General features: G+C 44.5%; 1 protein-coding gene across 1 annotated transcript in view; it reads left to right on the top strand.

Moving 5' to 3' along the window:
- The window catches only part of LOC137325251 (ERI1 exoribonuclease 3-like), a 322,541-nt gene that overhangs the window by 41,259 nt on the left and 253,502 nt on the right, over positions 1–27,780 (top strand). The window contains exons 4-5 of the mRNA XM_067990123.1: positions 16,683–16,742; positions 19,963–20,054. Of these exons, the coding sequence (XP_067846224.1) occupies positions 16,683–16,742; positions 19,963–20,054 (152 nt within the window). The remainder of the gene's footprint in view (positions 1–16,682; positions 16,743–19,962; positions 20,055–27,780) is intronic.

Genomic DNA, 27,780 nt, shown 5'->3' on the forward strand with positions numbered 1-27,780 from the left:
TTTGCATCACCTTTCACCCAACCTGTACCTTACAGTCATGCCTTCTTTCTCTCTTGTACAAGCACACACATACATAAACAATCTCTTCCCGATCACTCTGTCTTCTTTCACGTTCCACATCTTTCATGCTATTCCCAAATCTATCTCTGTTTGCATCCCCATTTTTCTCAACTACACCTTGCCTCATCTCTCTCTTCCACACCTTTATCCCACATAGTTCTTCTATCTTCATCATATCCTTTTCATTTCCTGTTCCTCCATTGTGTTTTCTCCACTATCTCTCTTTCCCAACTTTTTCCCGATCTCTTCATTTTCTTTTTATCTCTTCCCTTTAAGCTCCTCTCACTGATGCCCATATCTCTCCTTTATCACTATTTTAAACTGTCTTTTTTTTATTCGTTCATGGTATGTGGGCGTCGCTGGCGAGGCCAGCATTTATTGCCCATCCCTAATTGCCCTCAAGAAGGTGGTGGTGAGCCGCCTTCTTAAACCGCTGCAGTCCGTGTGGTGACGGTTCTCCCACAGTGCTGTTAGGAAGGGAGTTCCAGGATTTGGACCCAGCGACAATGAAGGAACGGCGATATATTTCCAAGTCGGGATGGTGTGTGACTTGGAGGGGAACGTGCAGGTGGTGTTGTTCCCATGTGCCTGCTGCTCTTGTCCTTCTAGGTGGTAGAGGTCGCGGGTTTGGGAGGTGCTGTCGAAGAAGCCTTGGCGAGTTGCTGCGGTGCATCCTGTGGATGGTACACACTGCAGCCACAGTGCGCCAGTGGTGAAGGGAGTGAATGTTTAGGGTGGTGGATGGGGTGCCAATCAAGCGGGCTGCTTTATCTTGGATGGTGTCGAGCTTTTTGAGTGTTGTTGGAGCTGCACTCATCCAAGCAAGTGGAGATTATTCCATCACACTCCTGACTTGTGGCTTGTAGATGGTGGAAAGGCTTTGTGGAGTCAGGAGGTGAGCCACTCGCCACAGAATACCCAGCCACTGACCTGCTCTCGTAGCCACAGTATTTATATGGCTGGTCCAGTTAAGTTTCTGGTCAATGGTGACCCCCAGGATGTTGATGGTGGGGGATTCGGCGATGGTAATGCCGTTGAATGTCAAGGGGAGGTGATTAGACTCTCTCTTGTTGGAGATGGTCATTGCCTGGCACTTGTCTGGCGCGAATGTCACTTGCTACTTATGAGCCCAAGCCTGGATGTTGTCCAGGTCTTGCTGCATGCGGGCTCGGACTGCTTCATTATTTGAGGGGTTGCAAAGGAACTGAACACTGTGCAGTCATCAGCGAACATCCCTATTTCTGACCTTATGATGGAGGGAAGGTCATTGATGAAGCAGCTGAAGATGGTTGGGCCTAGGACACTGCCCATAGGAACTCCTGCAGCAATGTCCTGGGGCTGAGATGATTGGCCTCCAACAACCACTACCATCTTCCTTTGTGCTAGGTATGACTCCAGCCACTGGAGAGTTTTCCCCCTGATTCCCATTGACATCAATTTTACTAGGGCTCCTTGGTGCCACACTCGATCAAATGCTGCTTTGATGTCAAGGGCAGTCACTCTCTCCTCACCTCTGGAATTCAGCTCTTTTGTCCATGTTTGGACCAAGGCTGTAATGAGGTCTGGAGCCGAGTGGTCCTGGCGGAACCCAAACTGAGCATTGGTGAGCAGGTTATTGGTGAGTAAGTGCTGCTTGATAGCACTGTCGACAACACCTTCCATCACTTTGCTGATGATTGAAAGTAGACTGATGGGGCGGTAATTGGCCGGATTGGACTTGTCCTGCTTTTTGTGGACAGGACATACCTGGGCAATTTTCCACATTGTCAGGTAGATGCCAGTGTTGTAGCTGTGCTGGAACAGCTTGGCTAGAGGCGCAGCTAGTTCTGGAGCACAAGTCTTCAGCACTACAGCTGGGATGTTGTCGGGGCCCATAGCCTTTGCTGTATGCAGTGCACTCAGCCGTTTCTTGATATCACGTGGAGTGAATCGAATTGGCCGAAGACTGGCTTCTGTGATGGTGGGGATATCGGGAGGAGGCCGAGATGGACCATCCACTTGGCACTTCTGGCTGAAGATGGTCTTGCTTGTTTGTGATCCTTCCCTAACTCATTTTCAGATTTATCGCCTTCAGAATAACTTTCTGTCTCTCTTCCTTTGTCCCCTTCCCTCTCCAAATCATTCATTCTATTGTCTCACTCACCAAATCGGGGAGCGGGCAGGAAATTGGACATGAATTTAGATTTGAGGTTAGGATCGGATCAGATCAGCCATGATCTTATTAAATGGCGGAGCAGGCTCGAAGGGCCGATTGGCCTACTCTTGCTCCTATTTCTTATGTTCTTATTCTTAAATGTTGCAAGCTATCACTCAATCAATTGCACGCTTTCTTTGACCTTCAAAACCTGAAACCTACCTGAATTCCCTGATGACTGCCAACGGTCAGTTTTAGGAGGGGAGTAGTGGTGCAAGTCCTACAAACCCCAAATCATTTGGCAGCTTCATTTGAATTTATTGAAACTGTAGTGGGCTGCATCCAGCCTACATTGACTCTGTCGGAATTGCAGTCTGATGGGAAGAAAACTCTGCACTGTACATTGTTTAAGAGCCAGCTATTCTAGCCCACTTTAATTACTGGTTCCAGAGATGCCTGATGCTAGAACCTGCCATTCTTAGTTTGGGAACGCCCACATCCCATGAACGAATTAAAAAAAAGAAATATTGAAAACAGGAGCAGGAGTAGGCCATTCGGCCCTTCGAGCCTGCTCCGCCATTCAATATGATCATGGCTGATCCTCTATCTCAATACCATATTCCCGCTCTTTCCCCATACTCCTTGATGCCTTTTGTATCTAAAATCTATCTATCTCCTTCTTAAATATGTTCAGTGACTTGGCCTCCACAGCCTTCTGTGGTAGAGAAGTCCACAGGTTCACCACCCTCTGAGTGAAGAAATTTCTCCTCATCTCAGTCCTAAATATCTTACCCTGTATCCTGAGACTGTGACCCCTCGTTCTAGACCCCCCCCCCCCCCACCAGGGGAAACATCCTCCCTGCATCCAGTCTGAAGCAAATTGCGAAGCTGCAGTGATCAATGCAGAGCTATCTGCTGCTTGGATTGGCTCGTCTCAACTGAAGGAAGCTAACAAATTGAAAGTCACTGTAGGAAATTTAAACAAAGGGAAAGCGCTGAATTAATAGTTTAAAATAGTTACTGGGCATTAAATGCCAAATAAATGAATGACATGGTTATTGTTAAATGTAGCCATTTAAAAAAAAAATTTGTTCTCAGGATGCGGGTGGGGCTGGTAATTGTTTGGCATTAATTGCACATTGTTAGTTGCCCTGAGAAGATGGTGGTTGCACCCCCTTGTTGAACTGCTGCAGCCCTTGTTGTGATTGTGTTCCCACAATAGTATTAGGTCGGGAATTCTAAGATATTGACCCAGAAATGATGAAGAAATTACAATTTATGGCCAAGTCGCGATGGTGTGTGACTTGTCGTTCTTATCCTTCTCAGTAGTAGAGGTAACAGCGGAGGGAGGGGCTGTCGAAGTAACATTGGCGAGTGGCTGCATCCTGTAAACAGTACATGTTGCAGCCATAATTTCCCAAAAATGGAAGGAGTGGATCTTGAGTCCAGCGCCAATCAAGCAAACTGCTCTCTCCTGGATGTTGTTGAGCTTTTTGAGTGTTGTTGCAGCTACAGCTATCCAGGAGAGTGGTGAGTATTCCATCACACTCCTGACGAGCCTTTGCAAGAAAAGCAATATACAAGCTTTCTTCATTATTATAATCCTTGGCACTATACAAGCTTTCTTCATCATTATAAACCTTATGTTAAAGTAAAATACATGTTAGTTTAGCTGTGAACAGAGAAGGGCTGTCTATCTTTGTCAAAACAAGCTTTTTACGACCTTCTGAAAGAGAAGCAAGTCTTGTAGATGGTGAAGAGCCTTTGCGAGTTTAGAGACAGGAGGTGAGCTTTGTACCCTGGCTTCTGCCCTGCTCTTGATAGTGTTGATATCACTAGCCCAGTTTAGCTTCTGATCAATGGTAACTCTCAAGATATTGATGGTGGAGGGCTTGGTGATAGTGGTGCCGTTAAAAGTTGGGGAAGTAGCTAGGCCCTTTCTTGTTCGATATGATCATTGCCTGGCCTTTGATAAAAGTTACCTGTCACCTGTCAGCCCACATGGCGGTTGTCTGGGTCCTGCATTAGGCTAGCATGGGCTGCTTCATTATCGGAGGAGTTATGATGGTAGTTGAGGAGTGCGAAATATGTCATGCCATGAGGTGCTGGTGCTGGTTAATGGTCTACACTGCCTCATGGATGCCCAGTTTTGGGCTGCTAGATCTGTCCTTAGTCTGTCCCATTTAGCACAGTGGTGGTGCCACCCTATACAATGAAGAATATACTCACTGTGGAAACAAAACTTTGCCTTCACATAGACAGTGTAGTGGTCACCTCTGATGTGGATATATGTCTGTGACCGATACGATGGTGAGGATGATTACTCCCTTGTGTTGGGTTCCCTCACCACTTGATGCAGGCCCAGTCTGGCAGCTGTGGCCTTCAGGACTTGGCCAGTTCGGTAACAAGTGATGCAACAGAGTCACTCTTGATGGCAGACATGGAAGTTCCTCACCTAGGTGGAATTCTGCGGGCTTCCTTCCCTCAATGCTTGCTCCATGCAATCTTCAGTGTGGAAGAGTACTGGTTTGTCAATGGCGGGGTGCCTTGTGTGTTGATCACAAGGAGGATACCTTGATGTGTTTGACCTGAAGCCATGAGACTTTGTGGGATCCAGTGTCAATATTGAGGATTCCCAGGTCCACTCCCATTTAACTGTGTATCACTGTGCCCCCACCTCTGCGGGGTCCAACCTGGCAAGGGACAGGACATACCTGGAGATAGTGATGGAGGAGTCTGGGATGTTAGCTGATGGATATGATTCTGTGAGTGCAACTATACAAGTCTGTTTTTTGACTCGTATGTGGAACAGCAATCCCAACTCGGGAACCAGTATCAGATGTTATTGAGGACAACTTTGCAGAGTCATCTGGGCTGAGATTGGTAAAGCCTTGGCCGAATATGATGCCTAGATCGTTGTCAATAGTTCGCTCTGATTGCTTACAACTGAGAGGCTTGCTAGGCACTTCGGTTGGCATTAAGAGTCAATGTCTTATATTGGAGTCATATGTGGGCCAGACAAGGTAGAGAGAGCAGGCTCTTTTGTTAGCAGCTGAATTATGCATTGACTTAATTCACATTTAGCATAATAAACAAGATGTTGGTTTCAGAATTTTAGCTTTGTGAACAGATGATTTACATTTTATTTTAAAAATGAATTAAATTAAAACTTTAACCTCTAAGCACCCTCCTTCAATATCTAGTTCCTAGTATTAATTCACAGTTATCATTTCAGCTACACAATAAAAACAAGCTTCAAAATATACATTCACCTGAAATCAGCCATTAATTACTTTTGAGAGATCAGTAGCAATTTTGTCTCCAGATGATACTTCTTGCTGCTGACTAAATTTGAATATAAATGTCCGGGTACTGTGTTTCTAAATTTACTCCACCCCCTATCTCATCAGAATGCAGGATTATAACTATTTCAACTCATTTTCCATTAATTGTCAAAGACCTGTTTAAGGAAATCTAAGAAAAAATTGCTATGTTGACTTTTCTAGTTCCCCTTATTGATTTCAGCAAGCAATATAAACTATATGAAGGATCTTTGGATGGATGGCTGGATATCCCACTCACCCATCACTCCTATCCTTGCTGACCTACATTGGTTCCCGGTTTCCCAATGCTTCTCATCCTCGTGTTTAAATCCCTATGTAGCCTTGCCCTTCCCTACCTCTGTAACCTCCTCCAGCCCTACAAACTTCCAGAACTCTGCATTCCTCTGACTAGCCTCTTGTGCATCTCCCCTCCCATCGCTCCACAATTGATGGCTGTGCCTTAAACCATCGAGGACCCATGCACTGGAATTCCATCCCTAATCATCTCCACCTTACTCTACTCCTTTAAGAGCCCCTTAAAACCCACCTCTTTGACCAAGCTTTTCGTCGTCCCTTTTAATATCTCCTTTGGCTCAGCGTCCATTTTTGTCTAATTATTCTTCTGTGACGTGCAATGGGATGTCTTTCTACACCAAAGGTGCTACATAAAGGCAAGTTATTGTTTCTACATCAGAATGGGTGTTGTAGATCTAATGGTGAGTACCCCAGCTTTTGCTGCACAACTCCCTAGTTTCTACCTACAAAGCCTGTCTGTTTGTGGCAAGGAATGTTGTGCTGAGATTGGGAGAAAGTTCTCTCAATGCACTTTGAGATAACCTCTCAATGTATATTTAACAGTTACAAAAGTGAGATTGGTGCCTAAATAATAGTTTTGTAGATGAGCAAGTCACTATAAATGTGTCAATACATGATGCAGCAATCTATCCTGATATGTAAAACGTTTTTCTCTGTTGTGATAATCATAAGTGCTTGGTATGCTAAAAAGACCATGACAAAACCTTTATTTGGGCAAAGATTACATTTCCCAACATAAGGGCAGAATTAATTGTGTTTTAAAATATTATAATTCTCAATAGATCCTACTACTTTTTCTCTTTCAAGATGATTATCATGAAATCCTGTCATGGCATTCCTAATTGGCTTCAAAGTGATGAATTTCTGCACTGTTCTGAGGGGGGAAATCTGGCAGAATTTAACTGCATTTACACTTCACATTGAGGAACCTCCACGCTTTGATAGAAGTCCACTTTACTGCCTGACTGACCTTCCACCCCATTCTGAAGAGTGTTCGCAACACTGGATGTATCTCAGCACCCATCAATCAAATTACAATATCATTGTTAGGCTCATAGGTTGAGACAAAGCAGTCTTGGAGTCCCATTTTTCTAGTTATATTCTTCTTTTCAATTATGCTGTCTTGCCGAATGGTGTTTTCAATACCTAAATATCTCAAGTATTTTATCAATTTAAAAAAAAATCTACCCAAAACGTGCACAAATATTGTGAACAATTTTGAATGTCCCACTGAAATGAAGCATTTCTATCATTCTGCTATATTGTGATGCACAAAATTGATTAATATTGAATCCTGAAAGACATAATGAATTTTTAAAAATAAAATCAAATTTAGTTTCCCAAAAGATACTTGTTCTCAACTAATTAAAGCTAGTGTAGAAATGTATTTAGGCGAAAAAAAAAGACAGACCTATTTGTGCTCAGCACAGTAGAACGTTTTGTTAACGCACAATTTTGTTTTGTAACCCTACTGAGAAATATAACTTGTAATGCTGTTTTAACTGGTATAATCCTTCAGTGCTTATTTCACAAACACAAAGAGTATGTGTTAGTCCACCTGTCACATGATGCTTTAGCACCATTAACAATGCGAGCATGTTGTGAGAAATAGTCAGTTGCTAGCATGTCAGCACTCTAAAGCAGTGCATTTTATTATTATTATTGAACTGGCTTGGAAAACTAAATGTGCTCCCAACAATGGTAAATGAACTAAGATGATAAACTATCTGGGGACACTGCAGATAAGTCTTCTATTTGTGCTATTCATCTACCCTGGTGTGTGTTTTGTAGCTTTTATGTTCATCAAGTTGAGATATTTCTATAATGGGGAGTGGAATATCTTTTTGCTTTGTCCACTTTCATCAAAGAAAGAAAAAACTTGCATTTATAGAGTGACTTATTGGGGCCGATTTTTGGATGGCCGAACAGGTGCGTTGTGGGGCGGGGGGGCTCCGAAAATGGCGGAATCCCGGAGCAGGTTCGGAGCCCGGCTCCAACCTGGTCACTTCCGGGTTCCCCAATGACTCATTCGGGTGCGCGCGCAGCTCCCACGTGGGACTCCCACCGGCAATTAAAGCCGGCGGGATGATAATTTACATTGTTATTTAGGTAGTTGAGGTACTTGACAGACCTCATTGACTGGAGATTTTGGTAGGGGTGCAATTTTGAAGGATCCTCAGCATGTTTCCCGTGATGTGGGAAACGCTCCCTGTTGGAGCAGATGTGTTTCAGCCAGCAGCCAGTGGGAGATGCAAAGGATTATTTGACAGTGGAGGGAATACCTCATTTATTGCAGCAGGGCACTCTGTCACTTCAGACAAAGTTTTGGCTGCAACACCTTTGTCTTTCCACTCAAAATTATTACTTTATACCCTAAACTCTGTTGTGCAAACACATTTACCTACTTTGTGGACCCCCTCAAACTCACACCGTTAGGATGGAGTTGCCATGGCTGCATTCATCACTTCATCCAAGGACGAGCATCATCACCAGCCTTGCCAGGCATGCCGTCCACCTCCGCCATGTGGAGCTCCACAACACAGTGCTGCGCCACAGGCACCTGCACAAAATAGTCGTGCAACGACACATACACCCACTGTAGGGTGACCCAATGGGTGGCATCAAGTGTGGGTGTTCATGGTGAACCTCATGAAAGGGAATTATTACACAAGCCAGTCGAGAATGGCCAAGACGTAGCAGTAGTGGTGACAATATAATATTTAATGTGAGTTGAACAAAAATGAAATATAAATTTAAAAAAAAACATGACTAAGCGTCAAACACCCTTGTGCATCCCCTTTGTGCTCACAAAACCTTTGCCTTACGCTTCCGACTACTCCTGTGGCTGCAGCCGAGGTAGTGGCAGGTTGCTCTTGTTCATGCCATGACCGATTAGATGCTTTGGGCCGACGCCCTCTGGGTTTCGATGCCCACGAGGGCCCCTCCAAAGACTGCTCCACCTGCACCTGTGCAGGGGCAGACTCGACCACCTGGAGAGGAGGCAGCATGGCCGGTACTGGTTGAGAGGGGGGCAACGGGTGAGAGGTGGGAGCGCTTTGAGTAGTGTCCCCACTTCCTTGTCCCCTTTCGCCATCATCCCTCTCCTGGGCCAGGCCCACATCACTCCTACCACGCTGCTGGACAACAGTTTGGAGGACATGTGTGAAGCCTTGTAAGGCCAGTGCTAGAGTATCTGCCTGCCTGTTTAAGGCGGCAGAAAGTTGCTCACCCTGAGTCCGAAGGGCCATTGTCAGGGCCTCAATGGACTCATTGTTGAGCTGTGCTTGAAGCTCAATGGAGGCTAGCCTTCCCTCCATTGCAGACATTCCCACACTTACCTGCGACACTATCTCAGAGATGCCCTCTCGTCCCTGTGACAGTATCTCGGAGGTCCCCTCCTGTACCTGTACCTGTGCCACCATTCCACTCATGCAGGAGTTGGACTCCTCCATCCTCTGCACGATTGTGGAGAATGTGCGTGGCACCTGTTCCAGCACCTCGCAAATGTGCTGCTGCCCCTCGATCATTCTCCTTTTCATGGTTGGCCCCCAGGGTTCAGCATCTGTGTCCAGCTGAGCAGAGCCTGGAGAAGAATGCTCCCACCGAGGCGGATTCTCCACAGCTGCCCTGTGTCTGCTCGTGCTCACGTGTGTGGTAACTCACCATGTGCAACCCCAACTAACTGAGGACGGGAACCCACCGAAGTGTGTGTATCTGCACTGGTGGATGGCTCGCTCAGATGTGAAGGTGACCCCTCAGAGGCCGGCACGTCCTCTGAGGAATTGCCCTCCACCGTCACAGCAGTCACTGAAGGCCCTGTAAGGGAACAAAAGGCAATATTAAGCATGGTGACAGATGTTGAGGTGCTGAAGATGACAAGGCATGTTAACATCATTTGCTATTGTGAGTGCTGAATGTTAAAGTTCTGTCACCAGCCGTTTGTCGGGTGGCAGTCTCGGCGTCCCCGACGGACAGGCACTCGAGGGTGCGGCTCAATTCAAGAGCCTCCTGCTCCGCATCCGTGAGGACGACCTAATGTTGCGGCCCCACTCCAGTCTTCGCCCTCTCCCGTGCATTCTGGGCTCTCTTCTATAAGGGGAGAAAGTAGAGAGGTGTGAGTGATGGTGATGTGGCTAACCGTTGAATGCATTGGTTTGGGTGAGGCTGACTGTGAAAGAGATGCAACAGAGGGTGAGTATGAGACAGAGCCATGACATTGTATGAGGATTGGGTTGAGTGGTAGTAGGGAGGTGAGTAAATGCAGGTAAGTTGAGGATGAGGTTTGAGTGGGTGTGAGGAGTGATGTGATAGAGTAGTGTTGGCAGTGCAGAAGGAGTTATGGGGTGGGGGCGGTGATGTGAAAGACTGAGTATAGGAGAATAAGTAAGTGTACTCACTTTGGCTGACCTACTTAGGTCATTGAAGCGCCTCGTGCACTGCATCCAGGTGCAGGAGACGTCGCTGCTGCTGCTGACCTCCTTTGCCACCTCGAGCCACGCCGCCTTGGTGGCAGAGACAGGCCACTTCCTCCCGTCCGCCGGATAGAATATATCCCTCCTCCTCCTCCTCCTCACCCCATCCAGTAAGACCTGGAGTGAGGCATCACTAAACCTGGGGGCAGCCTTTCCCCTGGGCTGCTCCATGGTCCTGTGTCGTTGTTTGCTGCATGATCAGTCATTGGAGGAGTGCCCCTTTAAATAGGGCTCCTCCAGCTGACAGCCTGTGATGCGGGTGCGCAGTCCGCCCGCTGCGCAAGTTTCCAACTGGAAACCTGGAAGCCACGTTAAGTGGCTTCAATTTACCCGCGATGGCGTGGGGAACGGACGGATTTTACTGGGCGGGTTACCTACTCGCCCAGTTGCCCCCCCCCCCCCCCCCTGCTGCCTACCTGCCTCCCTGGTAATATCGGGGCCGTCTTCAGGATATCTCAAAGCACTTCACAACCAATGAATTATTTTTGAAGTGCAGTTGTCATTTAGGCAGATGTGGCAGCCCATTACGTATAGCAAGGCCGCACAAGCAACAAATGAGAGAGCTAACCAGTTCATATGTCTTTATTTTTTGGTGGTGTTGGTTGAGAGAGGGATGTTGGCCAAGACACCAGTATAGTTCTCTGCTCTTCAAATAGTACTATGGGATCTTTTACATCCACCTGAACAGGCAGATGGGGACTTGGTTTAATGTCTCATTCAAAAGGTGACACCTCTGAGTAGTGTGCTGAAGTGTCAACCTAACTTATGTTCTGGAGATAACTTTCTAACTTCGAGGCAGTGCTATAAAGCACGCTTATATTGGGATATCTAACACAGATTCCATGTACCGTGACCTCAACAAGGCACCCTTACATTAAAATTAAAATCAAAAACATTGATGCACCAAACTTCCATTTTATAGAGCAGCCATCTTTGTGGGGTGTCTGGGTGATATTGCCAATTGGTGATGAATTAGGAATGGTTTTCTAATGTAGTCTTATGCCCACCATGTACTAGGTTGATATTGCACAAAGTAACTTGAAGGCTCTTAACAGGTAGTAGAGAGAGGAAACTGGCATCCTAAACACTTTGGCTGGATTTGAACCCAGCTTCTAGGGTCAAGGACTGTATTCAAATCCACTCATATGTCTGAATTATTTTGATGAATTTAAGGTGAAATAAAGTGAGTCTTTTTTTGCAAACTAGATAGTGCCGATTCTTCTAGCAGTGTATGGATATCTGTCGAATTACTTCTAATTAGTGCATAATGTTCCTTTTCTTTAGAACGGCATAGTGGTTAGCAAACAGAAACTGTTTCTTGAAATGTTTTTTCTCAGTTAGCAGTTATTAACCCTGCAGGGCCAGTAGATCATTTAGTTAAACTATGCCCTTGAGCAGCTTGCGATTTGTTTTAAGGAGCAATATTTGTTGAGACATTTTGTTACCAAAGAAGATTGAGCTGCTCACCAGGGATTTGTGCTTCATTTTAGTAGGAAACTGTTTTTCTGTTTCAAATGTTTTATCTTTTCTTCAAGTCATTATTTTGTATAAAGATTAGCTTTACACTAATCTTACAAAAGAAGACTCTGCTACCAAAGCATCTTGATGGCCTTCTTTGATCTAAGCATTCTGCTGCCTAGAATAGGCTAAAATCTGACTGAGAGATTAAATAAATAATAACTTTCTAAAATTGTATTTCTCACACTTTCTTTTCCTCCTCTCTCCTATTACACACCAATCCCCTGGTGTGTTCCCCCAGCCAGAATAGAGGGTACTTAGGCTTCAGTTTTCCTTCCAGATGCTGCTAATTCTATAATTAAAAGGAGAGGTGATTTGAATAGAACAATTAAGATGCAGCCTTAATTGATGTAATGGATGGCCAGCTAGAAACATTGGCCCAGAAATTGCTGGAACGGCACATCTCGCAGTTAGCGGCGTGAATTGGATTTTTTACCACCCCCGTATTATTTTTGCACCGCGAATTGCTGGAAATGCAATTTGATAACGGTGTGGCGATGTCAGCGGGGCATCTGGGACCTCGTGAACATCGAGTCCAATGGTCTATCACCTTAACCAGTGAAATTTAAGGATAGAGAGTGAACGATGGAGAAGGAAATAGGGTGAATTAGAGTCAAATCAGATACAGAAAGAGAAATAAGGAGAGGGAAAGAAAGATTGGATTAAGAGGAGAAGAAAAATGAGACCGAAAGGAAATGTAAGAAAAAAAAATTAACTTTTAAAAACCTCCTAGGAACAATTTACTACCTGCAGGATTGAGACTCCACAGTTTTAATTGTTCCCTTTCTGGGCTTCCAACGTTGAGTGGCATTGCAGGAACATAAATCACGTCATTATCAGGGTCATTACAGCACGAAATACCAGCCCTAAACGGCTGCAGCAAGATTCCTTCGTATTTACGGCACAAATCCAGCAATTTCTTGACACCCATGGGGAGGTTGACGGTGAGCTCCCGTTTTTGTGAGACTAACTGCAGGACGGCGCAAATTGTCCAGCAATTTTTGGTGATTCGCAACTCATGGCATACCTCTTCCTCACCACAAATAGCTGAGTTTTTTTACACACTAATAATGGCGGGCACGTGTACTCGCCATTATTATCCCAGCAATTTCTGGGCCATTGAATCCTATCTTTCTGTCTTTGTGAACTCTTGTCTCCATACAGGTTTCCTTTGCCTAATAGAAAAGGGAAATGTAAATTTACTTTGATGTTGACATCTTTCTGTAGTTGGTAGACAGAAGGCACATTTGCTTCTGATTAATCAGTTCTGTTTCCCTCATGCCACTAAAAGATGAGGCATTCTTTTGGCTCAAGGAGTCACAACTACTAGTCCAGTTGGTGAAATCGCTCGAAGTATCACAAATATCAGCAAGTACTGCCTTAAAAAGGGGCTAAATTGGATAAGGCCCAAATCCGGTCATGGGTGTGCGATTAACCCGTGCCTGGTGATTCCGATGCAGGCAGCACAAATGTCTCGTGCTGCCTGGTCATTCACCTCATCGGAGTGCAGTATGGAGGCCTTGCCACGATGTTTACACCAGGTTTGCACGTCTCACCAGCATCGGGGGTCCAAATATCGCGTGATTTGCTCGCACCTCTTAAAAGCAGGCTGTACCTCTTATTTGCAAAAAAACGAGAGATGGGTCCGCACGGAGTCTGAACGGAGATCAGACATTGCGCACGTAAAACACAGATGCAGGTCCCATCCCTATGTTTGCAAACTGTTGAGTTATGTTAAAACGTTGAATTAGGGTTGCGCACTACTAAATCCCATATCCTCCAATCTGCATGCCAGACCTCACCAATCTGCCGAGCTGAGTTTGTACCAGGCCTGCGAGAGTGCATGCACCGAGGTTCTCTGATGATGCATGGCCTTGCTGCAAGAGGTGGACAGAAGGAGGGGCATCCTATATCCACAGTGGGGGCAAGAGGCCCTCCAGACATATGCCCAAGAGGCAGTAGGGGACAGAGTCAATGCCAGGTATGGCATCATAAGCATGGACGCAGTGCAGAAAGAAGTTCAATGCTTTGACACGAGTGGTCAAGGGGAGTGAGGTCAACTATCAAGTGGCACCTCCTACCAATTGCATCACTAGCTGCATCCACTGCTCCACGCACTACACCCCCCATCACCCACCTACCAACAAGCTCTTTCAATCAGTACTCAAATCAGATGCTTCCGCTCACCCTCACACATTACCACGGTTGCAAGCTGCACACCCACAACTCGCAGGTCTCACGCACTGGCAGCTATTCAACTCTGGCAGGCACATTATCCAGACATCCTGCAGGACACTCACTGACACACTTCTGGCTTTCTTGCAGGAGAAGGTGGCGCATAACAGGAGGCAGCAAGTGTCACTGACATTTAGCCCCTTGAGCCTGTTCCGCCATTCAATGAGATCATGGTTGATCTGTGACCTAACTCCATATACCCGCCTTAGCCCCATATCCCTTAATCCCCTTGGTTCAAAGAAATCTATCAATCTCAGATTTAAAATTACCAATTGAGCTAGCATCAACTGCCGTTTGCAGAAGAACGTTCCAAACTTCTGCCACTCTTTGCGTGTGGAAGCGTTTCCTAACTTCACTCCTGCAAGTCCTGGCTCTAAACGTTAGGCTATGTCCCCTCATTCTAATATTCAAGTATAGGAGACCTCTGAAAAAAATACAACTGTATCAGCTGCCAAAAGCAATAATTCATCAACCAACCTGTAAATCCTGCATGGTCCTCCAGGCACTCTAAGACATGTTCAGGTGTTCGTGGTTAAGACAATGCATTGAGTGGAGCATTAAGTGCCAAAATGGTGTCTATCACTTTAAATCAACATTCACTGATCTAATGCATATCCTCCCTACTTTACATCCTGCCGACGTTCGTTACCTGCGCGTATGTAAAACCCATTACTAAGATGGCGTCCAGCGCACATAACGCTAGAAGCGTGCATGCGCATCCTGGACCCCATTTTGGAACTTCGAGAGGCCGCGTCGCGCCAATACAATGGGCGCCACACGGCCCAATTTCTAGACCGTTATTTCTGAGCTTCGTTTACTTAGAATTTTGCATAGAATCAAACTTATGTTGCCAAATTTAATCTTTTGTTGATTTCTTTGTTACTATATCACAGTAACTCCCTAAGCAAATTAAATTTTATTTTTGGTCTCCTACCAGTAGATTTTTTTTTTTGCAATGTTTTTTCCTTTTTGCACCAATTTTTTTTATCCCCTTCTCTCCTGAAGGCTTTTATTCCTTGCAGGAGCACTGCACTAGACACTGTCAGGGTTTTGGTTCCTTAAACAATGGGACACCTTTTGGAATAGTGGGAGCCTATACACTGGTTTCACCTAAACAAAAGAGGGTAGAATGTTGGCAGGCAGGATAGACAGAATGGTGGGGGAGTGTTTGAACTAGATGTGAGAGTGGTTGCGGTAGGTGTAAGAGAGCACCCGCACCGATTGGAACAAACCTTAAGGTGTACCAGTCAAATCACAAATCAAAGTTTAAGAAGTCTAATTCCAATATTGGGAGCTAAACAAAGTTAAAATGTTAATAACATAAATGAGAAAGGTAAAAAGCATTGGAGCTGTGCTTCCATTAATGCAAGACATCTGACAAACAAGAAGTTGTCACATTTCGCAATGTTTTATCACTTCTTTTTTGTCTTCATAGATAGGACTTGAGAGTGAGTTATGTTTCATACTTATGTTTTAAAACAAAGTGTTTTCACACAGGTTTAAAAAGCCATAGGCTAAAGGGTTGTCCTTAATGAGACAAAGGCTAATTTGTTAATGAACCTGGCATTGAGGATGTGTATTAAAGTCAGATGAGCCAGTTTGAAAAATGTTGTGGTTCATAATCTATTTCAAACTGAGATAATAAGATTCAATTGCCTCATCCCAAGCCCGGTAAGCCAGGACAGCCCCTATTAATTTTTAGAATAGCAAAAGACGATTTCTTTAAACCCATACCTAAACGGCAGTGGGGGGGGGGGGGGAGGTAGCTGGTTTTATTGTCAGGCCTAGTGGCGGATCACTGAACGCGGAAGTAGTCGTAGAGATAGCCCTCCCACTGGTTGGGAGCGTGGAGAGAAAAAAGAACAAAGGGACTCCGGGGCAGGCAGTCAATCAGTCAGTCAGCTAGGTCTGGGGAAGAAGCCTGGCCTAGTGAGGGGAAATTCCCTCATCTGAAGCCCAGAGGCTGATCAGGAAAAGTTAAGCAAGCTTGCTAATGGGTACAGTGTGGTGTACTTTTATTATGTTTTCTTGTTCTCTGTAGTTAGTTGACTCAAAGTGAGATTTCATTACACCTGTTACTTTGTACGTTCACTTGCTATCTTTAAATAAAGCAGCTTAACAATTCACATCAAGCCTTGCCTCACTAAAGTGTTTCAGTCGGTGTTCGATAGGATTGGGTAAGCGATGCGAGAGCATGTATGAAAGATCCAAAATCCAGGGGGATCTTTTGTAATTACACCCACAAGTTATGATATTATATAATTAGATGTTAGATAATATGTGCACACTCCTGAGTATAAGGTGTTCGGACTGCTTACAGGAGTTTATGGGAGTGCGCAACACTGCTATGCCAGAGAGATTACCTGAGGCAGAATTGAAACTTTTAACAACCAGGTTCAGCATGAGGCCTGTGGGTTGGACACTCTGCTGTAGATAATAGTTTTGATTTAAATATCCTTTGACATTTCAGGAAGGAGGTTGCCTTTTTAAAGTTTTTGTTTTCTCCTTTGTCAAACCTATTGCTATTGTAGTATCGTTACTAGTGCTCAAAGTACTCACTATCATCAGCTATATAATTGTAACTTAAGCTGTTTGTAACCGGATTTTCTTATTTTCCATCTGTAGCTCACAGGGATTGTGCAGTCGATGATGGATGGAAAACCAACATTACAGCAAGTCCTTCAGGTGAATAAGATGACCTCGAGCCCTAGACCTTTTTTTGAACTCTCTCTTTTGACCTCAATAATTTTGACTTCATCAGAGTGAGATTTTTTTAAATCAAAACTAACACGTTGGATAATATATTGAACCAATGATCTTTTCATGTGGCCCTGCTATTACTGCTCGTTTCCATACAGTCACCAATTGACTTGGAATGCTCATTAGAAAAGAGAAAGTTCAGTGCTTCCCTGATAATATTGAGGTAGGTTAGAATGTGTAGACTAGCCCTTGTGTTTTGGTAAGATTGTAAATCACATTAAGTATTGATTTAATTTTATAGTCTTAAGTTTTTAGTTTGTCCATATACAATTACTTGTTTCTTAAATCATAGTTTTCTTTTTTATTAAACTGATGAAAAGCCAGACTGAGAAATCTTAGCAGTCCAGTAGGGTATGGCATGTGCTGCAACACAAATCTGTTGTGGCATCCGACATTTGCAGTTATCAAAACAGGCTATTTCTGGCTGTTCCAGGAGCCGAGCCTGTCTGGATACACTTATACAGTTACACCATCACGTTTAAGTCATGCTTAATGTGCAATATTGAAACACTGTCGTATACGACAATCAATACCAAGGTAAATTTTGTGCTAATTTTACCTGTTGCCAGCTTTCATCTATAAAAGCTGGATATTATGGGCTGTTCAGTCTCTTCTATGGGATAGATGGGGGCCATTCCTTCAGTTTGGCACCCATCTTTGCTCCATCAAGTCCAAGGGGGGCAGACTTGAGCATATCTCGCGCACAACTGGTTTAGCCATCCATCGCTATATCTGGCTGGACCACATCAAGCACTATTGGGTCTTGCTCTCTTGTGGAAAAAACGCTCTCTACTCCAAGATCACCTTGGAAAGCAACGATAACCCCTGGCTTTTTTCTACTTCCTACCATCTCCTTAAACCCCTGTCTCTTGCCCCCTCCACCCTCACTTCCAACAAGTGCAAGGACCTCAGACTTCTTTTTCACTACGATTGAGGCCATCCATTCAACTGCCTTTGTTGCATCTCCCTTCCTCTTGCGCACCAAGCCAAACCTCCCCGCAAAGTTCTCCCCTGCCCTAGCCCTGAACCCACATCTTTGCCTAGTTTCTGTCCTATCTTCCCTAATGCTCTCTCCAAGCTGACCTTGTCCATGAGACCCACCTGCTCATTTGACTGCATTCCCACTTAAGTACTGACCATCCGAATCCCTTCCTGGCCTCCATGCTAGCTGATATTGTAAATGGTTCCATCTCCTCAGCTACTATACCCCTCCTTATCAAAACTGCCATTATCACCGCCCTTCTAAAAACCCATTCTCAACCTCTATGTTCTTGCAATCTATTGCCTCAACTCCAACCTCACTTTCCTCTCAAGTCCTTGAACAAACCTGTGCCCAACTTCCACGCAACTCCATGTTTGAATCTCTCCAATCAGGTTTCCACCCCTCTCACAGCACTGAAACAGCCCTAATCAAAGTCACAAATGACATTCTCTATGACTGTGACCACAGTGCACTATCCCTCCTCGTCCTTCTCGACCTCTATGCAGCCTTTGACAAGGTCAATCACACTATCCTCCTTCAATTCCTCTCTAGTGGGACTGCCCTCGTTTGGTTCCATTCTTAACTGTCCAATTGTAGCCAGAGCATCTCAAGCAATGGCTTCTCTTCCCACCCCAGCATCTGGAGTCTCAAAAGGACCTATCCTTTGGCCCTTCCTCTTCCTGATCTGCATGCTGCCCCTCGGTGACATTATTGAAGACATTGGCTCAGCTTCCACAAATACGATGATGACATCCAGCAATTATCTCTTTACCACCTCTCTTGACCCCTCCACTGCCTGTGTGTTGTCAGGCATCTGGTCCTGGATGAGGCACAGTCTCCTGCAGTTAATTATTGGGAAGACCGAAGCTATCATCTTCAGTCCCCACTACAAATCCATACCCTCACCATTAATTATATCCACCTCCCTGGCCACTGTCTCAGGTTGCAACCTAGGCATCCTATTTGACATCAAACTGAGCTTCCGATCCCATATTCTCCATCACAAAGATTACCTACTTCCATTTCCATAACATCGCCTGCCTCAGCCCACCTGCTACTGAAATACTCATCCATGCATTTGTCACCTCCAGAGCTGGCTATTCCAAAGTTCTCCTGGCCATCCTTCCATCTTTCAGCCTCCATAAACTTCAGCTCATCCAAAGCTCTGCTGCCCATATCCTATCCAGCACCAAATGCCTCTCACCCATCATTTCTGTACTCACTGACTTACAGTGGCTCCCGGTCCACAAACGCTTCAAATTTAAAATTCTCATCCTTTTGTTTAAATCCCTTCATGGCCTCACCCCTCCGTATATCTGTTAACCTTCTCCATCCCTACAGCCATCCGCAAACTCAAAATTCTGTGTTCCTCCATCTCCAGCCTTTTAAGCATCCCTCGCTCTCTTACTCCCCCATTGGCGGCCATGTCTTCAGTCATCTAGGCCCCACTGTCTGAAATTCCCTCCTTAAACCCCTCTCCTCCTTTAAGACCCGCCTTAATACTCACCCCTTAACCGAACTTTTAATCACCCTCCTAATATCTTGTTCTTTGGCTTGGCATCGATTTTTGTCTGAATACACTCTGTGAAGTGCCTTGGAATGTTTTTCTACGCTAAAGGTGCTCGAAAAATGCAAAATATGAAGAATTTAGGAAGAATTTCTTTACACAGAGTGGTGTGAACGTGGAACTCGTTGCCACGTGGAATGGTTGAAGACGATAGCATTGACACATTTAAGGGGAGGCTTGATGCATACTTGAGGGCAGGGTGGGAAGAAGTAGTTAGTGAGAGGAGGCTAGTGTGGAGTATAACACCAGCATTGACCAGTTGGGCCAAATGACCTATTTCTGTGCTGTAGCTTCTATGTAAGTGAAACCTCCAAAAAAGGGACACTCATCGACAGTCCCAAATAATTTACTGTATGTACAATGACCATTTTGAAAATCGGGACATGTGCAAATAAAGGACATCTGATGCAAGTCCCTTAGGTGTCCCTAATTTACAGGTTTCACTGTAGTATGTAAAAGTTGTTGTTGATGGACAGAAGCACAGACAAGGTATTGCATTAGAGTACTGAATAAAGTTTAGTAACCACTTGTTGGCCTGGGAGTAAACTTGGTTTAGTTTTATTTATTCATTGATCAATCTTTTTTGTTCTTTACAGATGGTTGATGACTGGATGAAAAAAGAAGGTTTGCTGGATCCTAATGTTAATTCCATCTTTGTAACATGTGGAGATTGGGATTTAAAAACAATGTAAGGAACTAGAATTTATAATATTGGGTTGTTAAGGGAATTTTGGGTCTATTTCTTACATTTAAAATGACCAGTTAGTATTATTATTACCTCCATTAATTCAACAGGCCTACTGGTCCTAACTGAATTTATTCTTCTAATCCATCTATTTGGCATCTTGTTTCCAACAACAACAACAACTTTTATTTCGGTGGTGCTTTTCTCATACAAGAGATGTCTTCAAGTGCTTTACTTCAGGAGAAACAACACCAGATGCCGAGCAGGAGGGAAAAAGGGAATAAGAGCATGTGGGTTGGTGGATGAAAACATGATCAAAGTGAAGGCTATTGAAGAAGTTTCTTAAAGCAGGGTGAAAGGTGGCATCAGCTAGAGAGGAAGCTCCGGAGGAGAGGCTGAATAAGCTACTAACGGTGGTGATGGGGAGAAGTGAGGGACAGAGAGTAACCTGGGCCTGAATTTTAACTTGGAGCCAGGAACTCAGCGGGTAGGTGGATTTGCGCGTGGGGAATCCGGAAGTCAAATGAGCGCATTTAAATCTGCAATCGCAACTGGATCGCAGGCAAATATCTTTGCTTCCAGGTTTAGCATCTCCAAGCTGCACAGTGGACCTACTGCACACCCAAATGATGCGATTTAAAGCCCACTATTTAAAGGGCCAGTCCAAGAATGGCTTTTGAAGGTGAAAGGAGAAATGGAGTCCAGGAAACCAAAGGCTGGCCCTAGATTTAATGATGCCTTCCTGGATGTGCTGCTGGCTGCAGTGAGAGCCAGGAGGGAGGTAATGTTTTCAGTGGATGGCAGGAAGAAACCTGGCTCTGTAACCAAAAATGCTGAAGGTGGCAGAAGAGGTGAGCAGCAGGAGCACAGTGCCCAGGTCTTGGGTTCAGTGCAGGAAGTGTTTTAATCACCTCACCAAGTCAGGAAAAATGAGTACAGTTGCTGATTCACCCACATCCTGTGTTGTTGAACAGCCCCCCCCACCCCCTCTATCACTCTATGTTGGCATGTCTACCCCGTCACATGATGCTTCACACCCACTTAAGTGTTGTCAGCAGCAGCAACCATCCTTCACTTTCTATGCACTTCCACAACTGCCCATTTATTCACCCACCACTGCCACTCATCCCAGTCCTGATGCAATATGCTGTATCTGTCTGATAGTCACCCTCTGATGCATCTCTTTCATTGTCAGCCTCACCCAAAGCAATGTGTTCATAGTGAATACGTCACCTTCAATCACTCACAGGTCTGTTCGTTCTTCCCTTGTAGGAGAAGAGAGCACAAAAGACCAGGGAGAGGAGTAGAACTGGAGGTGGCCCACCATATAGTGGAGGTGACAGATGTGGGGGAGGCCATGGAAATAAGTCAGACCATTGCATGCCAATCCATCAGAGATGGAGAGACTGGCAATCCACAGATGGCTGGTGACAGAACTTTAACATCTTTCACACACACAATGAATTGATTTTATCAATGATGGAACTTTGCCAGACCTCAGTAAGGTCATTGGAAAGATTGTCACTTTTGCGATGAATCATTCATATCGCTTTCTGTTTACCATGGCCTTCATGAGGAATCAGCAGAAATGGAAGAAAGCGATTCCTCAGAGGAGCTCATTCCTTCTGAGGGTGCACCGTCACAGGGCTTACAGCCATGCACCAGTGCAGATACTCGCACTTCGGTGGGTCCTGTTAGACAATTAGTTGGGTTGTCACCTGGTGATTCACCACTCACAAGTGAGCACGGGCAGACACTGGTGGCAGAGGCAGCTGTGGAGAGTCCGTGTCAGGGGGACACACTCCTCTCCAAGCTCTGCTCAGCTGGACACAGATGCTGAACCCCAGGGGCCATCGTTGAGAAGGAGAATGATAGAGGTGCAGCAGCAACTTTACAAGATAATGGAAAAAGTGCTACGCCCACACTCAATAGTGAAGAGGATGGAGGAGTCCAACTGCATCACTGGTGGATTGGTAGCGCAGATAAGTGCGAGAATGTCTACGATGGAGACAACGGCAGTCTCCATTCAGCATCAGTGACTGCTCAAATGAGTCCATGCAGGCCATGACAACAGCCGTGCGGACTCTGGTTGCCAACATGTCTGCCACCTTAAATAGGCAGACAGATACTTTATCTGTGGCCTTACAACGCAACGCTTCTGCTCACCAACCTGCTGGCCAACAGAATGGTGGGAGTGATATTGTGTTGGCCCAGGAAAAGGATGATGGCAAAAGGGAACATGGAAGTCGAGACTCCACTCAAAGTGCTCCCACGTCTCACCCATTGTCTCCTCCTCAACCAGTACCCAAAATGTTGCCTCCTCTCCCGATGGCCGAGTCTGCCACTGCACAGGTGCAGGTGGAATAGTCTTTGGCAGGGCCCTCATGGGCTCCAAAATCCAGAGGTGGTAGGCCGAGAGCATCTCAGCAGTCAAGGTAGTGATCTGAGCAACCTGCCAATACCTCTGCTCAAGCCACAGGGAATGCACCACGTAGAAGTGGTAAAAAGAGAAAGGCTAAGCAATTATATTATAATTAACCAAGGGTATGCACAAGGATGTTTGATGAGCTGTCATGTTAATTTTTTTATTGTTTTGTTATGGCACGTTAAATTTAATCATTATCACCACCACTGCCACGTCTTGGCCATTATTAAGTCCCTTTTGTGAATTCGCCGTTTCATGTGCTTCATCATGAATGCCAAGACACGATGCCACCCATTGGAGGACTGTTTTGTGCAAAGGGAGGGAGAGGGGGAAGTGGGGGTTGATGGTGGTTGTTCCAGTCGGCCTGAGCATTTCAAAGTCTCCAATTTGCATATCTCATTATAAGAACCTGTTAGAGACGAGAGCATTCCTGGCAGCAATTTGCGCGGCTGCTCTGGCGATGGATTCCCCGTCTTCATTTTCCTCCTCCTCCGATGTACTGTGGAATAGATCCATTGCATCCCCCACCCTGATCTTGTCAGTTTGAGGAGCTCCAAAATGTTGGTTAATTTGTCTCAACACAAGAATTCTCAGTCTCAACAAAGAAATCTCAGTCTAACCACAAAGAACTCCCAGCCACACGTTTGTCTGAGAGCTGAGTGCCCCGCTGCAATTCCTCACTTTTTATTGAGATGTGGCAATCACTGGTTTAAAGGGCCAAATGTGGTTCGGCTGCAACTCTCCTCCATTTCAATGGCATGTCACAGAAGCCACAGAGACATGTTCAGGAGTAGTTAAATCCGTTTCTGTTGCAAAATCCACAGAAAGTTAAGTACCTAAAGTGTTTCAACTACCTGAATTGGGCCTTTAAATATCGACCTGTCGGCTTGAAGTGGGGATGGGACTTCCGGGTTTCTGTTGTGCGTTCGCATCCTGACGCACCTGGGTTAAACCCGGAGGTGTTGGAGTCGGGATGCAGGCCCACTCCAAAAAGCTGCTACTTTAACCTCCCACCCGCCCCCAACCCACCCATTCTTAGGGGTTAAAATTACCTTCCTGGTGTCAGGAGAACTGAAGATGTGTGCAAGCAGGTAAGAGAAGATTGCTGAGGTAGAGTGGAGGGAGCCTTGGAGTAATTTGAAACTGAGGATGGGAATTTTGAAATCTGTTAATTGTGTATAAGGAGCTTGTGGTGCTTAGAGGATGAGGAAAATGAGAGTGTGGGACTTTGTGCAAGTGAGGACACGAACTGTGATGCTTACTTTTGTAAGTTGAGGCAGGAGGTTGGTTAAGAGAGTGTTGGAAAAATTAAGCCTTGAGATGAAAAATCCATCATTAGGATTTCAGCAGTGGTGGAGAAGAGGTGGGCAGTGTTGTAAAGTTGATGAAAGTGGTCTTGGTAACAGAGTGGATGTGGGGTTGAACTGAGGTTTTTCGCGTCCTGATTGAGACCGAGTTAGCTGACTGGGTACTTATGGACTCAAGACCACAGGAATGTATCTGCTATCAGAAGCCAAAGAGGATTATCTTAGAATGTATCTGATTACAGTCCAACTTGTTTTTTGGGTTGGGGTAGGAGCATTACCCAGCAGAAAATTGAGTTGGACTGTTTTTTGTTGAATTTATACTGCAAAACAAGTTTACTAATCTAGACTCCTTTTCCTAAAGTACATATCCTGTGCTGCCCATTTCTGAATCTGAACCAGATAGATCTGGCTAGCATGAGTGAGGAACATTAAGTTATGCAATTTCACTTGCAGCAGCCAGGTTATACTTGCTGCACATTGATTAGCATTGTATTTGTACAAGCATATAAATGCAATGTCACAAAACAAGTGCATGCTGTGTCAGAAATTACATACATGTCTGCACGAATGTAGGGGCTCTCAGTTTCAATATAACTTGGTACACATATCTTATGGCAGAGTGTCTACTGGCGCAAAAAATATGACATTTCAAGGCGCATTTTGACGTCACAACAGACGTTGAAATCTAGGTGTTGTGCCAGATTCAGCTGTTATACTGAAGCCTACACAACACTCTTCACTCATCAGATTGCTACTATGTATGGGTGTCAACTAAGATGGAGGAGTCGCAATAGATTTAGATTCAGCAACTGTATGCTGGATTTTTGTGTTGAATTTGCACTGCTATAAATATACATTTAGTGTGAAAATCATAGTATAAGAGACATTTTAGCTTGACCAAATTGATGTTAATGGACAGTAACAACCTCAATGGTCAGTACGCTTCCTGTCCCATTAACACCAATGCTTCAACTGCTGCCATTCTTCAAAGGGCCTTCCCTTAGGCAGCGGGCTGTAGGCCTTTTGATTATGCAAATCAGGTCCTATAATGTGGTTAGGAATGCGATTGCAATTTTCAGGGACACAGGTGGAGCATATGTGGCGCACACTCCATCCTGTGTCTTGACGTTGAGTGGCCAAACCAGCAGTCCTTAAAGGGACCGCTGCCGGCTGCTCCAAAAACGGCCGAGAAAAGGTTTTGGGCTATATTTTTGTGAAGCTGGGAGGAGCAGGAGTGCTCCTCTTGACTCCACAAAAATACTGAGGGTCACCCCACTCTGCGTTTGCCCCCTCCTCCCACCAGAACCTACCTGCGGGCTGGCGTGGGTCCGAATTGTTTGATATTGATGTGGCCCAGAGCCAGCAAGCTGCAGCGGGATGCCTGTACGGGACAAGCAGTTCACCAGCGGCATGGAAATGAAGCCCGACCCCCTAACTGGTTCGGGCTTCCCACTAGCAGGATCGGGCGGTCAATCGCCTGAAAGTTAAAATCTACCCCATTATTCTGGAGGCTCATTCCTTTGCAAACAGAGTCCGGCTGTATAAACTGACAAGGCAGACTCCCTCTTGATTCATTGCTGCTCTTGCCTTCCAGTTGGCAGTTCACTGTCCAAGCCGTAAGTTTTCCTTCGGTATCTCTTTACCCTCTGCTTTTGGTACTAAACTTGAAAATAAAAATCAAGCGCAATTAAAAATAATTTCCTTTTATGTGTACATCTATAAATATTTAAAAATAGATCATTTTTATGCAGTATTTTTCTTCTCCTTTTCATGCACTGGTAACAGAAAGGACATGGAAAGGTCTTAAAAATTGCAGTATGGGAGAGCAAACCAATGGAGGTGATGAAGGTATGCACATTGATTTGTATTTTTTTGGAGCCTTTTAGGTCATTCAGGTGTTCTGCAGTATAAATAGGGCAACTAGGAGAACCAAGTGGCTCCAGGCACAATTATAAACAAAGTGTTAGCCTTCACTTGAATCACTCTAATTCACAGCTGCTTTGCAATCATAAGGTGAGTTTTTCTTTCATTTTCCAGCAAGAGAAGAGAAATCGATCTACAGCATTCACACACAACATTTCAATGCAAAGCAGCTGCAGCATGGGTGAGAAAACTGAATTAGCAGCTGGTGTGTAAAAGAGAACATGGATATCTGGACTCATTTAGAAGTTAAGATGTTAGTAAATAAATTGCTACAATAAAATATAAATAAATTGAAGAAAAATTACAAAGATGAAATAATTACAGAAATTCAAATGGGGAATTAACATAGATTCGCTTTATTATATAATATAGACTTATTAAAGGCCAAAGATGCTGCAAAGTTAAGTTTCTCTGTTAGACATGTAATTAGTTTTCAATCCCCCTTCGGAAACAAAACAGACATGTGGTTAGCATAATTGTCTCTCTCTAATTGAGCCATGGTAAATCCTCAGTCCTGTTTTGAAATTTTTCATCTATTTTAGAATAAAATTAGCAACCACACTGTTTTTGTCTTTTTCGAAAAAATGTAAGACATAATTATGTCCTACTACCATTTTTTATATCTAAAATACTGAGTTAATCTTTTGGTGAATGTTATGTTTATTTAGGTGAGCTATATCTGCTGAAAAATAGGATATTTCTGTTTCATATTTTGCACCCAATATCAGAATTGATCACTCCCTGTATGGGTTAGAGACAGAATAAAGCTCAGTCTATTCTAAATTGGGGGTAAAATTGGCCTTCGGTGGTAGCACAAAACAGGCAATAGCGAATCGACAGCTCATTTTACACCCTACCTGATTTTCTTTCCCAAATAGATTTAAATGGCCAAATATTTTAATGTGGCAACTTGTCATAACTTAACACACATGGAGGAGCAGATTAGTTCGTAACCAGATTTGTCAAAAACATTTACCTTTCTATGTTCATATTACACACATACATGGAAATGACAATAAGTTCTCACTTGAAGCTTGATATAGTGACAACATCAAATTACCTTATTTTGTTAAGCATTCGCTACTAACCCATGGTTTCTTTATACACTTGACTATAAGACCGCAGGAGCAGGAGAAGGCCACTTGGCCCTTCGAGCCTGCTCCGCCATTTAATGAGATCATGGCTGATCTGATTTTTCCTCAACTCCACTTTCCTGCCTTTTTCCCATATCCTTTGACTCCCTTGCTGATCAAAAATTTGTCTAACTCAGCCTTGGATATATTCAGTGACTCAGCCTTCACAGCTTTTTGGGGTAAAGAATTCCAAAGATTCACAACCCTCTGGGAAAAGAAATTCCTCCTCATTTAACAGGCGACCCCTTATTCTGAGACTATGCCCCCTAGTTTTAGATTCCCCCATGAGGGGTAACATCCTCTCAGCATCTACCCTATCAAGTCCCCTTAGAATCTTGTATGTTTCAATAAGATCTCCTCTCATTCTTCTAAACTCCAATGAGTATAGACCCAACCTGTTCAATCTTTCCTCATAAAACAACCCTCCCATACCTGGAATCAACCTAGTGAACCTTCTTTGAACTGCCTCCAATGCAAGTATATGCTTCCTTAAATAAGGACACCAGAACTGTACGCAGTACTCCAGGTGATTGCAGAATTAAACACCAACTCAAGATTAATTGACTTTTAAGAACAAATATATTGTTAGTTGATATTAATGAAGGGGCTAAACAAGCAGAACTAGAATTAGTCTCATCAATAAGTTGGTTATCGAGTTACATCGAAAGTACAGCACAGAAACAGGCCATTCAGCCCAAATGGTCTATGTCGGCATTTATGCTCCACACGAGCCTCCTCGCTCCCTACTGCATCTAATCCTATCTGCATGCCCTTCTATTCCTTTCTCCCTCGTGTGTATCTAGCTTTCCCTTAAATGCATCTCTCCTCTCCTGAATGCATTCACTACAGTCCCAACAGCAATAGTCACTGTCCATTATCTTATCCAAGTAGCTATTCATGTGTGAGCCTAGACAGAGAGTGTTAACAGGATATTCAACTGT

Source organism: Heptranchias perlo, chromosome 9, assembly GCF_035084215.1.
Source record: "Heptranchias perlo isolate sHepPer1 chromosome 9, sHepPer1.hap1, whole genome shotgun sequence".
NCBI classification, from domain to species: domain Eukaryota; kingdom Metazoa; phylum Chordata; class Chondrichthyes; order Hexanchiformes; family Hexanchidae; genus Heptranchias; species Heptranchias perlo.